Below are 16446 nucleotides of genomic sequence, written 5' to 3' on the forward strand. Positions count from 1 at the left end.
CGTCCATTTATTTACTTGTTCCCTTGCAGATTACATCTGATCAATGTGGATTCCAGCTGCAGGACACCATCATTTGGATTCTTTGTGTTCAGGGGCTACTTCTAGATATAAGATATTGTCAAACGTGGACAACCCCTATAATCTATAGTTTATTTATACATTTCAAAACTTTTAAAATTATTTTTTAATTTCTTGTGCTGTTCTGCAGAGGTAACTGAAATAATTAAAGCTGTTGAAAGCCAAGAAAACCTACTGGAAGATATTCAAAATGATATTCATCAGGCTGCAAGTCATCTTCAGGATCTTGAAAACGCACTGGGGAATAATTCAACTATTGCACTTGGCAGCAGTCAGAATCAGTCAGGTATGCTGGTGTGGCACATTTATTTAGATGTTGGGGTAGGGGCTAGAGATGAGCAAAATTATTAAAAACTAACTGAATATGTTACTAAATTACAAAAAAAGTATCTTCCAACAAATATACATTTTTGTCCCACATTAATCGCAAAAAGTGGCAGTTGCAATTTTACAGTTAAAATAAGAAGGCATCTACCACCAAAAAGAGATTATTTTTGGACAGTTTTTTTAGCTTTAAAAAAAAATCTGACAATTCAGTGTGTTATTAAACAGTCTGTTTGATGCCACCATGGTGTTAAGAGCTTGAAAGGGGTTAAATAATGCGCTAGAAGACCTAAGTGTTATATACAACTTCTAAAGACAATTGGAGCACTTTAGATTAGGACCAAATGTATTCAGAACAAATGGAATCTGATGACTGATTCTACCTAATTGGACCTGAAACTCTTTTTAGGAAATTTGCGCTCTATCGGGGGCATAAATGTTTGGGGTAATTCTCCATCAAAAACTACCATCAGAATGAATTAAGAACAGTTTTTATACATTGTATGTTAAGGACAGCTTGATCATTATTGTATATACTATGGGCATCATTTATACATAGTAACATAGTTTTGTAAGTATGTGAAAAAGACATCTGTCCATCTAATTCAGCCTGTTATCTTGCAAGCTGATCCAGAGAAAGGCAAAGAAAAACTGAGGTAGAAGCCAAATTTACTTACTTTAGGGGAAAAAAATTCCCGACTCCAATCAGGCAGTCAGAATAACTCCCTGGATCAACTACCCATCTCTAGTAACTATAACATGTAATATTATTACACTCCAGAAATCCACCCAGGCCCCTCTTGAAATTTGGCGTATTTTAGGCACAAGTTGCGGCACCATGGTTAGTTGTGCCGCAGTCTGCAACTTCTCCCTGCTCATGCCAGGTCTAAATAAGTGGGTGTGGTGTGGGCAGGGAAGAGGATGGGCCAGCAGGTCTAAATGTAAGCCAGCTAGGAAGCTGTTAGAGATGAGCAAATCGAATCCAATTTGCTGCAAACCCAAATTTCCTCGTGCTTCGTGGTAGCAAATCGATTTAACCTGAACTAGTGTAAAAAAAAAAAAAAAATTATACTTAACTCCTCCATTTGCTCATGATGGGCCGTCCGCCACTATCTTGATTGAAGATCTCAGACGAAATCCTGTGTGTGGTGACCACTTCAAGTAAGACAGCAACGGCCGGCCCATTGTGAGCCAATGGAGGCAGTAAGTATGATTTCATTTTTTTTTTCGATATATTTTACACTGAATTATTACTCTCAGATGCCATGATCATGTATGAACTCGGCATATAAGGGGTACAATGATGGGGATCGGTGCTATCACAGCTCTCTGTCATTGCACCCGCTACTTACAAAAAAATACGCTTCGTGACGAAGTAATTCGCCACTAAGCGAATTTTTTTGTAAAATTTGGCGAAGAAGCCGAATCAAATTTTCCAAAACTTCTCTCATCTCTAGAAGCTGTCTTACATTTAGAAAAGGCAGAGGATCGACCGAAGTTATGAGGAGGTCGGCACCTCTTCGGCGATCCACCACCAGCTAAAGAGCTTTTTAATAAATGACCCCCTATGTGTTTGGATTTAAAGTCTTGGTTAACTCTTAGTTGTATTTTTAAAATGTGCATACTTTTGTTGCAGAAATAGATGACCGTGTTGTCCGGGAAATAGTATTACCACATATAGAAAATTTCCTCAAAGCTCATTTTAGTCCCATATGGAACAGTTTTAACAAAAGTCTTCAAAATCTTAATGGTATGGTTAAGAACCTTTCTGAAAGTGTTGAGATTAACAGAAGAACATTGGATATATTCTTGGAGAATTCTGTACCAAAGAAAGACCTTTATGAGCTAGGGACTAAATTTGAGTCCAAAATTCAAGAAAATGTTGATAAACTTGAACAACTGAAACAACAGATAGATAACAACTTCCATATACAACAAACTGTGATCCATCATAATTTGACCATGATAAAAGCTGATGCAGATGTAAAGTTGAAACGGAATCTGAAGTTTCAACAGTCACAGTATTCCTACTTAAACTTTAGCATTGGAGAACTTCGCAGAGGGCAAGAACAACATCAAGATGATCTATTAGATTTGACTCAAAATATCACACTACTTTGTTCTCCAAGACAAGTAGAACTATCTTCTACTGTAAATTACCAAGTAAATGAAACCCTTATAGAACATGAGACCCAGATTAAAGATTTATTGACTGAATCAGAGGCAGCTTTTGAAAATATTAATATTCTGGAGAAATGGTTAAAGGAACTCCGTACCGAATTTAAACAGAATTCAGAAAAAGTCCAGATGCAATTCATGGAGAAAAGCCTCATCGTGGAAGAAATCAAAGATCTAATTCAGAGGCAGATAATGGAACTTAATTATACTGTTAACAGTATACAAAACAGTAGTGATGAGTTATTTGATAATTGTGACTGCCACAAAATGAATTTGGACATAATTGCTCTTGAGGAAATACAACGGAACTTCTCAAATCAATTTAGAGATGTTTTATATGGAATAGAAGATGTTAAACAGAAGGAGGGAAGTTCAAAGACATATCTGCAGCATTCTGTAGAAGATTTAGCACAGGCCCTTCAGTTTAACCGTCAATCTCTTGCTGCCCAACAAGAACAAGGACGAAAGTTAATGCTCATCACTTCCCAGTTGCAAACTCAAATAAAAAACCTTACAGAAGATGTCAGACATATTAGGATGGACAATGGTCAGATCCACAAGCATATTAAACATCTAGACAGTTCTTTCAGCTCTCTTCTTGAAGATGCAACAAGACATGAAAGAGTGTTGGAAGCTCTACTTGGAGAAGAAGCTCTTGAACTTCTGTCTGAAGATAATCCAGAAGCTGTGTATATGACAGTCATAAAAATGAATGAAGTGCTGAACAACACTTTGCATGTGCTGGAAAAGCAGCTGCTCAATACTGATTCATTGAGTGAACGTTTGCAATTCTTGGAGATGCATTATGGAAATCAAAATTCTCCTGATTCCGCTGCCATTTTCAATGTTGAGCAACATAATGAAGGAAGAACACTTGATAGATCCTTACGGAGTGGCAGTTTAGAGCACATAGAGCCAAATCATGAAGCATCTAGAGATCATGATGCTAATGAATTTGAACACAATGATATTATGATCTTGAAAAGGGATCTTCAGTATCTCTATGCCAAAGTTAACGAGCTACAGTCTTCATTATCTAATTCAACTCATTCTAAAAATGATACAATTAGAGATGCTTTAAAACCATATAACACTTCAATTATTTCTATAAAGTTGGACATTGAAAATTTAAGAGAGCTTTATAATGAACATATCCAGTTATTCCATAAGGTATTTGGAAATTATGAAGCACTAATTTCTTCAGATGTACCTCTGGATATCGAAAAGCTCAAGTCATTCATTGATAAAAAAATGAAAAAAAGACAAAAAGGATTAGAAACACAAAATAAAAAACAAACTAAAAAACACAGTGAAGAACACTGGCAATCTGATGAAACAGGATCACCCCATCAAGGTATGTTCCACTTTCCAATACTTGCTTTATACTGTGATAGTGACATTCTTCCAGGCCGTCGTATCAGACTGAAATGGGCAGCAGGTACTGGTGAGTTCAATCCCACCTACTCTTTCCACTAAGACTGCCTATTACAGGTATTAGCACAGTCTTAGGCCCCTTTCACACAGGCGGGAATTCCGCGCGGGTGCAATGCGTGAGATGAACACATTGCACCCGCACTGAATCCAGACCCATTCACTTCAATGGGGCTGTGCAAATGAGCAGTGATTTTCATGCATCACTTGTGCGTTGTGTGAAAATCGCAGCATGTTCTATATTCTGCGTTTTTCACGCAACGCAGGCCCCATGGAAATGAATGGGGCTTTGTGAAAATCACATAGCATCCGCAAGCAAGTGCACATGCAATGCGATTTTCACGCATGGTTGCTAGGAGATGATGTTCGTAAATTGATTAAAGTCAATTTACTGTATTATTTTACCTTATAACATGGTTATAAAGTAAAATAATAGCATTCTTAATACAGAATGTTTACTAAAATGTTGCTTGAGGGGTTAAAAAATTAAAAAGATTAATTCACCTCATCCACTTGATCGCGCAGCCGGCATCGTCTTCTTTCCTCTTCTTTGAGGACCTGCAAAAGGACCTTTGATGACGTAATCGCGCTCACCACGATGTCAGCGCAGGTCCTGCTGAATGAAGATAGAAGATCGCAAGATTACGTCAAAGGTCCTTTTGCAGGTCCTCAAAGAAGAAGAAAGAAGACGATGCCAGCTGCGTGTTAAAGTGGATGAGGTGAGTTATTTTTTTTTATTTTTTAACGCCTCAAACAACATTTTAGTAAGCATTCTGTATTAAGAATGCTAATATTTTCCCTTATAAATAATAACATCAACACAACACCAAACCCAAACCCGAACTTCAGTGAAGAAGTTTGGGTCAAGCTGCCACATTCAGTTTTTTATCACGCACGTGCAAAATGCATTGCGCTCGTGTGGAAAAAACAGAACAACGCAACGCAATCACAGTAAAAACTGACTGAAATTACATGCACACTCGCACGGGTTTCCCGCAATGCACCCGGGACGCATCCGGAGCAAATCCAGGATGCCCGTCTGAAAGAGGCCTTAGATTACCATTTTCTCCAATGTTGGCACTGGAAGAAAGGGGTAGTCTGAAAGTCACAGCAGCTTTAATTTCTATGGCCAGGCTAACCAACCATCTGCAATTTCACGGACAACCCAAAGAGAGTAGGTGTTGTTTTTCTGCTGTTCATAGTGTCCAGCAGAAGTAAACAATGTCTGTAAAAAAAATAAAAATTTAAAGTTAGTACTCTTCATGAAATTATGCACAATGCAAACCATTAGTCAATCCTCGCTCAATTTGTACATATATATCCGCTCAGCTTCTCCTGCTCTACAACATGGTGCTTTCAGATTTCGTTGCATTTTGTGGTAACAGGTTCTCTTTAGGCAATATGTTCTGGACCACCAATTTTATCTGCAGAGTTCTTTACTTTAAAAACAATTGACCATATGTGACAATTTTGTTATGTTTCATTTCCTACAACTTATAGGAAGGTAGTATAGTCTCATTGGCTTATTGACACCCCTGGTATAACAACAGGGCAGTGGCTTATATCCCCTGAGAACAAAAGGATTGACTGTTGAAATTCAACAAACCCAATCCTTTTTTTCCCCGAGCATGATTTGTCAGAGTAGAAATTGGGAGGCCCTCATACACATTAGATTGTTGGCTGGTCTACCCATAATCAGCTGGTTTAGCCAACATTAATGTGTATAGCCATTTAATGAGGTTTTCCAGGATTATTAAATTTTCAGAGAAGGCCGCAGTCATGTTTCGCCTCACCAAAGGTTAATTAATCTTCTCCCTACTGCTCCAGTCCTGCATGCTGGCTCCTGGTCCTCCATCTTCCAGTGCCTGACTTGTTTTTTTTCCGGCAAGGGCATGTGCATGGCAAGGTGTGCTGCTGCAGCTGATGACTGGATACAGCAGTGACATGTCACTTAAAACTTAATATTCCCCAAAAAATAAACTTTAAGGACTTTGTAATCTGATGATCTAGTTGGTTGAATTAGTATAATAAAATGCCCTGCAAATTTAGCCATAAGGAACATTTCCAATAATATGAATACATTTAAATTTAGGCAGGTCTCTTATAAATTCTTTCTCAATTGTGGAGCTTTATTGTCAATCTCTGATTCCTGTAGGAGTGTGTATACTGTATATCAATAACTACTCCTGCAAGGTAAATTATGCATGTCTATCTATTGAATTCAATCAGCACTGGACCTGTTTCAACATCCTGTTCAATTAGTAAGAGCCCATATACAGTAAAAAAGCTTTACTTTTTATTTTGAGAATACACCTAGAAAAGTGCAATGTCTTCTTGAACCCAGTTATTGGGAAAGATTTAAAAAACAGTATGATGACCATAACAGATGCCATTGAGGATATTATCCAGAACTCCATGGTAGCACCAGTGGAGAGCACATACCGGTACAAGTTCTCACATCACATTTAAATGGACACCTGATGAACCTGTAATGGGCCACCTCCTTCCAGGAGCTCTATATTGACCATATGGACTGCCTCTTTACTACTTAGTTGTTCTTTGGTTTGATTTCTCCTTTAACCACTTGATGACATTTACCGTACATGTATGGAGTGAGCGTCATAGCCACTGGGTGCCTGCTGATTCACACAACAGACAGCCAGGGTTAATGTTTCCGATCAGCAATAATGCCAATCACAGAATTTTTATCCTTCAGATGCCGTGGTCAAATGTAACCACAGCATCTGCCAAAAACAAGTGGGAGACCTGTGTGTCCAGGACTGGAATGACTCTCCATAACAGCAATTGGGGGAGATGTTCCTTCCCTGTGGTAGGCTCCTCTGACAGATCTGAAGCCCTCCACAGAGGTTCTGTGAGGGGCTCCAAATGAACATAGTGAATTTGTCATAGACATAGCAAGTTTCTCAAACTGCACTAGAGTCTATGCCTAAAGCCATCTGATGATGCCAAGTTCAAGTTCCCTATGGAACTTTTAAAAAGTGTAAAAAAAAGTTATAAAAAAATGCACCATAAGAAAAATAAACAATAAAAAAATAAACATCATATGCATTGCCTCATACCAAAACACATGTACAATTAAAAAAGTACCGGAAAAAAAACCTCATACGGCTAAGTGAATGTAAAAATAAAAAAGTCTAGTAAAGCCAGGAGTAAAAAACTTAAAATCCCCATGTCCTTAAACAAACCATGTATATTTAACTTCCTAACGTAATATATTGTCCATTTCATTTTCAATGTTGTCTGTAAATTAACTGTCCATGGTTTGTGTTTTCTTTTAGATCCTCTTGTTGCATTCAGTGCAATTTTTACCACTGGTGCTGAAGGAGCAAAAATGATCCGATTTAATGATATTGATCTTAATTATGGAGATGCATTTTCCTCAGATGGCCACTTCACAGCTCCATACACTGGAGTCTATGCCTTTTCAATAAGTGTGGATTTTGGCATTGGTAACGGACTTGGATATTTGGTTTTTAACGGACGACACAGTATTTCCCTTGAAAACAGCAACACTGAGCCAGCAGAAAGCCTTAAGCACCAGTTTGCAGTTGTAGAGCTTAAGAAAAATGAGAAGGTTTGGTTTGAACTATTTCAGGGGTCAATCAAAAAGAACACAAAGAAAACTTCTCTGTCTGGTTATCTGGTATTCAAAACGTGAGCTTATACCAGTAGACATTACAAGAAATCTCTGACGGCCACTTCTATATATAACTGAATTTGAAAACAGAATACAGTTTGCTTTCTTTTAGCGATCATGTTTCCATGACTGGCTATGATTGAACATTCCTTTGTTAGCGCTAACAATTTTCAAGGTTCGACTATCCATGTTAATGGCAGTTCATATGATTTCCAAATCTATCAGCATTCTTCCTCCTTAAAGAGGACCTTTCACCTATTATGACAATGTGAACTAACTATACAGACATGGAGAGCGGCGCCCGGGGATCTCACTGCACTTACTATTATCCCCGGGCGCCGCTCCGTTCTCCCGCTATGCCCTCCGGTATCTCCGCTCACTAAGTTATAGTGGGTGGAGATTCCAGTCACTAAGTTATGTTAGGCGGAGTCTGCCCTTGTTCTGCTCTAGCGCTGGCCAATCGCAGCGCAGAGCTCACAGCCTGGGAGGTTATTTTCTCCCAGGCTGTGAGCTCTGCAATGCGATTGGCCAGCGCTACAGAAGAACAAGGGCAGACTCCGCCTACCATAACTTAGTGAACAGAGATACCGGAGGACATAGCAGGAAACGTAGCGGCGCCCGGGGATAATAGTAAGTGTAGTGAGATCCCCGGGCGCCGCTCTACATGTCTGTATAGTTAGTTCATAGTGTAATAATCGGTGAAAGGTCCTCTTTAAGTAGACCTTTCAGTTCTCCAGACATATATGATATGTTTTTAGAAATTATTTGCATTCTTGATGAAATACCGATGCTGGAGCATCTTTTCTTAGAACTCTGTGTTATGCCATTTCTCTGCTATTCCTACTGGAAAAGTTTTTAAAAAAAGAACATCTAGGTATTACCCTTCCCGTTTTCTATAGGGTGTGCTTCTACACAGTCTGACATATCCAGTACTGATCAAGGAGTTTTAGAGTGCAGGGACACACCTCATTGGTTACTAAAACAGACATATCAGCAAAGGGCATATTTCCTCTTTATCTTTCTTATAGACATATACATATTGGAGCAATATAACATACGGTCAACTCCCGTGCAATAATGCCCACTATTTATGAACGCCAACAATAACAAAGAGCATCGGGATTGCAAATATTTTCAAGCTTTATTCAGCAGTTAAAATAAAGTAACATCCAATAAAATAATAAGCGTTGATACAGGAGCATAAATGGAAGTAACAAACAATTCAGGGAACAACCCTGGTAGGAATCACAAATTCAATGTAAGCAATTGTATTAATTGCACATAATCCCAAGGAAATCACATTAGCAGCTCAATAAGTGCAAGTGCCTTCAATGTCTATAGGAATGCTAGTAAAGCAGCCTGCCATAGTGCTTAAAACAAGTAAAAGGTGCAGACAAAAAACATAAAATAATTTTACCAACCAGGAAGACCCAACGTTTCCCACGTTTCGCCTAAAGCTTGAAAATATTTGCAATCCCGATGCTCTTTCTTATTAATGGTGTTTATTTATAGACAGTAAGGTTACATACACATGACAAAAAAATGACCATGAAAAACAGACACACTGTCAGTTTTTCATGGCCATTTTGCCACCATTTTTGCAGCCACTTTCTGGCTATGAATGCCCCCATTAGTGTTACTCAGTATTCACCCCATCGACCCCCATTCTGCTTGTGTCCAAACCAAAAAAAAAAATCATACACTTGCAGGCGCAAGGAAATTCTCTCTTCACTGGATGCAGCAGAAAAGGAATGTCAGGTCCTGTTGCATCTAGTGAAGAGCAAGTGTCTCTGTATCCAAGTGGATGAGGTATTATTATTATTTATTTTTTTATTTAATCCCTGAAAGACGAAGTGTATCCATTTTGGGTGCACTCCTGTCTAAACGTCCATTAAAAATTGTACCATTTATTTCAATGGGGTCTGCTGAACAGTGAAAGTGGACAATAAATAGAACATGTCCTATTTTTTTAGGCTATTTGCCGGCAATTAAAAACAGCCATGTGAATAGCCCCATTGACTTCAATTTGTTCTAAAAACAGCCATCACTTATTGCCTGTTTGTATTATGTAACTATGGAGACACATAGGTATGCATAGGAGTTGCAGACACAAAATAGAAAGTTGGGGGGTCATTTATCAAACAGAAACGCTCCTAAATTAGGCATATTTCTGGCACAGACTGAGGTGTAAAGGTCATTTGTGTCGCAATCTGAGGCTTCTTCCCGCCCACGCCAGGTCTAAAAAAGTGTCCGGCAGGCCCATCTAATTTACCATTTTCTATGCCTGTTTTCGGAGTAGAAATGGTCTAAATGTAAGACAGCTAGGAAGCTGGCTTACAGTTAGACCAGCAGTGGATCCACCGAAGTTATGAAGAGGCCGGCGCCTCTTTAAAACTGCAGTAGATCCACCACCAGGTATAGGGGTTATTAAGACCGGCATCTAAAACATTGGTCTTAATAAATGTGCCCCTTAATTTTTAATCAAGACAAAATGCAAAGTTGACTATTTATAAAGGCATTTGAGTAATAAAACATGGCTGTAAACATGCACATAGTCTTTAATGTGCCACTAATGCTATTATTGTGAATTGTGCACTTTATATACCTGGGGTACTAAAGTACTTTTTATAAAAGTCCACATCCCTGGGTGTGCCATTGGGTGAGGGTCAAAGTGGCAAAAAAACTGTAAGGGCTCATGCACACGAACAGTCCGCAAAACACGAATGCCGCCCGTGTGCCTTCCGCAGTTTGCCGAATGGACCGGGCGGCCCATTTTAGAAATCCCTAATCTTGTCCACAAAATGAACTAGCATAGGACATGATCTATAATGTTTGCAGGGCCACATAATAGCGTAATGATGTGGACAGCAGACGGAGTGCTGTCCGCATCTTTTGCGGTCCCATTGAAGTGAATGGGTCCACATCCGAGCCGCAAAAACTGGTTGTGGAACCATACCATGTTTGTGTGGTGGAACCATACCATGTTTGTGTGAATGCGCCCTAAGGAGGGACAACACCAGTGGGGTGTAGCCCTCCACAGCAAGTAGTTTTTTTCTAACAATAAGCTATTCCACTAATCCCATCCTATCCGCTTAATGCCCCAACACAATAAGAATGTCGCCTTAGTGCCCCCTAGACTGTAATAATGTGCTCAGACAGTATGATACCCCTTTAATGCCCCCCACAGAGTATAATGCCCCTTAGGGCTTCCCCACACAGTATGATGTCACTTTAGGTCCCCATGGCAATATGATGCCACTAAGCAGCACCCTGACAGCAGGATGTTCCTAAGTGCCCCTCCTCACAGCAGGATTATGATCCCTTAAGTGCCCCAGATTGAGGCCCTTTAAAGGGGTTCTCCGGGAATTGAGAAAATGAAAATATTGAAATATTACTTCATTATAAATATATTCCCAAATACCTTACACAGAAAGACAAGTTACTTCATAGCACTGAGGTAAAGAGCTGCCTCATCCTCCTCTCTGCTCTGCTTGACAGGGATTATGATTCTGAATACAGCTGATAAGATCTTTATCTGAATCTCTGTAGGAATGGAGTTCATGAGGAGACATGAAGTACAGAGAGGAGGAGGGGATGTGGCTGATGATCAGCAGTACTTATATGCAGTCTCCATTACCACAGTTTTTCCTGTCCCTCCTCTCTGTACTTCATGTCTCCTCATGAACTCCATTCCTACCAGTGGCGGATCCAGAGCCTGGTCTTGGGAGGGGCACAGTCTGTCAGACTGTCACTGGCACCGCCACAGTTGTCCGCAACCCGTGAGGTGAGGTCCCGTCCCTGTCCTTACTCCCACGCGGCGCTCCTCTGTTCCGGACTTCCAGTTCCCGGGCCCGGAACTTGGTAGGCGGGCCGAATTAGAACGGCGCCGGCTTGTACTGGCTTGATTCTGGTTGGCTGGCAGTAAGATACACATGGAGGGGGGGTGGAAGGGACAGAGCGGGCCACCAATGTCGCCGGTGCCGCCGTGCCAGTGTATGTGAAGGGGCCCTGAAAAACTTATTAAAGAGGGCCTTTCATGGGTCCAAACATTGTAAGATAACTATCTGTATATGTAGCGCAGCGCCCAGGGATCTCACTGCACTTACTATTAGCCCTGGGCGCCACTCCGTTTGCCTGCTGTTGCCTCGCTACCTTCTCCCGCACTGTATGGTAATTGCTAGTATCGGAACACTAGGCTCTGAGCTCTGCGCTGCGATTGGACAGCGCTACAGCCAGGGAGAAGGAACACCCAGGGAGAAACAGGGCAGACTCCTCCCTGGTGTTCTGACAGTAGCAATTACCATACAGCGCAGGAGAAGGTAACGGGGCCAGAGCGGGTGAACGGAGCAGCGCCCACTCTCTCACAATATTCTCGAGGGGGGGCAATTGACCCGTTGTCCCCCCTGGATCCGCCAGTGATACCCACAGAGATTCAGCTGAATATCTACTCATCTGTATACAAGATCATAATCCCTGACAAGTAGGAGAGTAGGATGAGAGGCAGCTCTTTACCTCAGTGCTGTGAAGTAACTTGTCTTCCTGTGTGATTAGGACAGGCTTTGTGTGCACTAATAGGAAAGCGGCCATTTTGTTTCTCCTAATCATTGCTCACTAGACAAAATGAGCCATTATTACTAATGAAAGGTATTTAGGAATATATTTACAATAAAGTAATATTTACATATTTTAATTTTCTTAATTCCCGGAGAACCCCTTTAAGTGCCTCCCACACAAAGTGATGTCCTCTAAGTGTTCCCCGCACAGTAGAATGTTCCTATAAGTGACCCCACACACTGATGCCCCCTTGTGTGCCCCTCACAGTGATACCCTCTTCAGTGCTCCCTTTGTGATTTATTGCCTGTGGCTTGGCACGGTTGGCGCAATGACGTCACTGCATGGTGCCTGCCAGCAATGAACCTCCAATGATGGGGGGATGCTGAAGCAGAGAGCTGACAGCTCCCAACTTCACAGTTGTAATCAACTGTAACTGTGTCCTGCAGGGGTCCGGACAGCTGGAAACTGCAAGTTGAGTACCTCTGTTATATACTATTAATTACAAAATGTTTAATCTTATATTTAATACTGTACACACATATTAGTGCATTGACTATCAAAGGATAAGTAAGACAATATACAAATGCTAACAGATATCTACAGATATCTTGTAGAAAATAATGTTAGTAATATGTGTCATCTTTATTTTGGTGCCAGTCTGATCTCAAGCATATCTACACACAGAATATGAATGACATAAAATATCCAACTTTGTTTATTAAACAAAATGACAATCTATTCAGTTGCATTGATATATATATTAACACCTACACAGCTCAAAGAGCAACCGCACAGAGAACAATTCTCATTAAATATATCCTTTATTGGATATCCAAAAACACGTATACAAAAACAGCACATAATGGGAACACTACGGTGTTACAAATAATTGTATAAAAACAGAGTAAGCTCCAAACCAATAAGGGACTAGTATCCCCCCATACACAAATAAAGCAGTATCAGCTTGGTGGGGCACATATAGCAGTAGTAGCACCCAGGGCATGCATACAAACACACTCCAAACATTTAAGGGAGTGTAAGCCTGGGTGCAGCCCACACCAAGCAGGGACTGCCAAAGGAGAGGGGGGGGGGGGGGGGGAACACAATTTTAAAGTGCAAGTGCAATTAGTACCTACTGACCCTGGTCTGAAGCAGCCGCCCTTCAGACCAAGGTCAGTAGGTACTAATTGCACTTGCACTTTAAAATTGTGTTTCCCCCCCCCCCCCCCCCTCTCCTTTGGCAGTCCCTGCTTGGTGTGGGCTGCACCCAGGCTTACACTCCCTTATGATGTGCTGTTTTTGTATATGTTTTTATTGATATACCATTTAATGTTTTTGGATATCCAATAAAGGAAATATTTAATGAGAATTGTTCTCTGTGTGGTTGCTCTTTGAGCTGTGTAGGTGTTAATACGAATAACTCCATGCGAGATATTTATGATATAGTTGTTTTTGGTGTTTTATTGATATATATATATATATATATATATATATATATATATAAATAAACGTAGAAAAAGGGCAGCACTCCAATAGATAAAATATCAAAAAACTTTATTTACCCATAAGGCTGTAGCTACAGCCTTATGGGTAAATAAAGTTTTTTGATATTTTATCTATTGGAGTGCTGCCCTTTTTCTACGTTTGCATCATTGGATTGGCTTGTATCCACATTGGGCTTTTTTGCACCCTTCATTCCCTTTTTTTCTGTGACGGTGCTGCCATCCTTTTTCTTTTTTTATATATATATATATATATTCCAGAAAATGAACGGCACTCCTTTAGATAGTAGATAAAATAACTCCTTTATTCACCCGTGCGGTGCAACATTTCAGCTCAGCACTAGAGCCTATTTCAAGCTTGAAAAAGGCTCTAGTGCTGAGCTTAAACGTTGCACCGCACGGGTGAATAAAGGAGTTATTTTTTTCTACTACCAAAGGAGTGCCGTTCATTTTCAGGACTATTATTGGGGTAAGAAGTCTATTCCCTTAAGAACGTGCACCCATATTTTCCTTATCTGCTGGTGACGCCATTTTTCTCAAGTATATATATATATATATATACACACAGTATATATATATATATATATATATATATATATATATATATATCACAGATATATACCGGTATATATATCTCAAACAATCCTAGTTGTTACAAACAACATTTTCCCTGTTACCATGCATATTAGGTGATGTTTGTACATGTCTCTATCCTGTACCTTTTATGTCAATATTTTTTTAAATGTCAGTTTCTTAGTCTGTATTGTCTAGTTTTCCCTTCCTCCCCACTTATTTATTGCATGTAGATAGCAGTTGAACAGAGTACAGTTTAATTATTTCATATTTTTCTCTCTATTATTGTTATGTGACCTTAAAATCTGTACTTGTAGATAGATGTATACAATGTATGTTCTGCTTTGGAAATAGCGTTTGTATTTGGAATCTGGAGCTGTGCATCATTTAGAAATAAAATATACATATATAGGTGCTCTGGAAGCACTCAACCTGTTCATCTCATCTGGCCTCTGTTTTTTGGCATGTAAAGCATAGACCCTCTCTGGTCATTAAGACCAGAAAAGTTTGTTCATTGTGTGATCAGTTGCACCTCTATATTGTTGGGAACGAGAGTTCACAGTAACGTTTGTTACCAATAATCTGCCCAACTATTGGCACATGTAAAACCACCATGCGGAACGCTTGTTCATCTGGTGAAACAGACGTTCTGGCAGATAAGTAAATTATCATTTCTGGGCAAAGAAACAATGCAGCTGCATGGAGGTGGAGGTGATCGCTGCATGTAAATGCAGCACTTCAGCCCCAATGAACAAGCAGCTAGTTGTTGGAAAGGAACGCTTCTTTCACGATAATTGGCTGCTTCTTGCCCCGTCTAATCCCACCATAATACAGTAATTTATTCTAAAGCACAGTTATAGCGGGTTTACACTGCCGAGGAGCAGCCGAATACTTCCTTCCCGACAACTGACTGCTCGTCCAGTGGAGCAAAGGGCATGCAGCGATCACCTCAAGAGTATGAGAACAAGGGGTCGCTACTGAGATCGCTCATCCTCCTACAGCTGCATTGTTTCTTGGCAGCAGATCCCTGTTTAGGCAACACGATCTGCTGCCCAGAAACAATAATTTACTTGCCTGCATGAATGACAGTGATCGGCTGCACCTAGGGTGGCCACTGGCTTGACCCAAGAAAGCCGGACTTCACTGGCCACGCCCTGAAACACCCCACCTCCGTGAAGCTACGTCCCCACGGCTCCGTGAAGCCACGCCCCCAGGTGGAAAAATGGGGGAGGAGAGGGAATACATTTCTGAGGGGAAGGTGAGCTGAGGGCAGCCGGGGTGCTTCTCTCCCTCTCAGTCAGCCACAGGAAGCCATGTCTTCAGCTCTAGTGACTGAGGGTGAGAGAAGCCTCAGTCAGTCGCTGCAGCTCACGCTCAGACAGCGCAGTGCTGCTGTCCGAGCATGAGCTACTAAAAGGGTGGAAATCCCTGTGTCCGTCCAGGCCCTGCACCGGACGGAGGACAAGGAGCCTGAAAACCGGGCTGTCTGGCCTAAAACCGGACGTCTAGCCACCCTAGCTGCACCTTTAGACGAGCAGATTGTTAGGAACCAGAGTTCGTTTGAACATTCATCCCCAATAATTTGCCCGACATTTGGCCCATGCAAACCTGCCATAAGAATCCTGATGATTATATTATGTTGAATATAATGCCCCTTATGAATAAGTTAAGACAGAAGACAAAGACCTGGATAGGGCCGGTTCTAGGTGAAATGGAGCCCTGGGGCGAAAAACAATAAGGGGCCCCCCCATGACACTTGCTGACTTTAACGTCTCCCCATCACTACAGAAATACAGCGCTCAATACCTCTTACATCCAGTGACGTCTCCTTTGATGTAGATGTTCTCTGTCCTCGTCTTCTCCTTTCAGACCTTCAGACCAGACCACCATTTTGTAGCCATTTTTCGTCTCTGCAGTTTGACAACAACAAAAAAATCTTAGTTTACTACTTTTCCATCATCCTCCCATCCTCTGGACAAATCATCCTACTACCCCCAATACTGTGCCACTGTGCTCCCCAATACTATACTGCAGAAACAGATAATACTGGTACCACACAGAGCCCCCCAAATAAAATTCCCCTTCTTTGTGGCCTCAGTAGAAGCCCAATAGTGTCCCATAATAATGTGCCAGTATCAAGTGCTTCTC

The 16446-nt window shown here is 40.8% G+C and overlaps 1 protein-coding gene across 1 annotated transcript in view; it reads left to right on the forward strand.

The window, feature by feature from the left end:
• Positions 1 to 7904, forward strand: part of MMRN2 (multimerin 2) — a 34386-nt gene extending 26482 nt beyond the window's left edge. Inside the window, exons 5-7 of the mRNA XM_040436968.1 lie at positions 209 to 364; positions 2039 to 3934; positions 7311 to 7904. Of these exons, the coding sequence (XP_040292902.1) occupies positions 209 to 364; positions 2039 to 3934; positions 7311 to 7690 (2432 nt within the window). The 3' untranslated portion in view covers positions 7691 to 7904. The remainder of the gene's footprint in view (positions 1 to 208; positions 365 to 2038; positions 3935 to 7310) is intronic.
• The last annotated feature ends 8542 nt before the right edge of the window (positions 7905 to 16446 follow it).

The sequence above is a fragment of the Bufo bufo genome, chromosome 6 (genome assembly GCF_905171765.1).
Source record: "Bufo bufo chromosome 6, aBufBuf1.1, whole genome shotgun sequence".
Taxonomy (NCBI): Eukaryota; Metazoa; Chordata; class Amphibia; order Anura; family Bufonidae; genus Bufo; species Bufo bufo.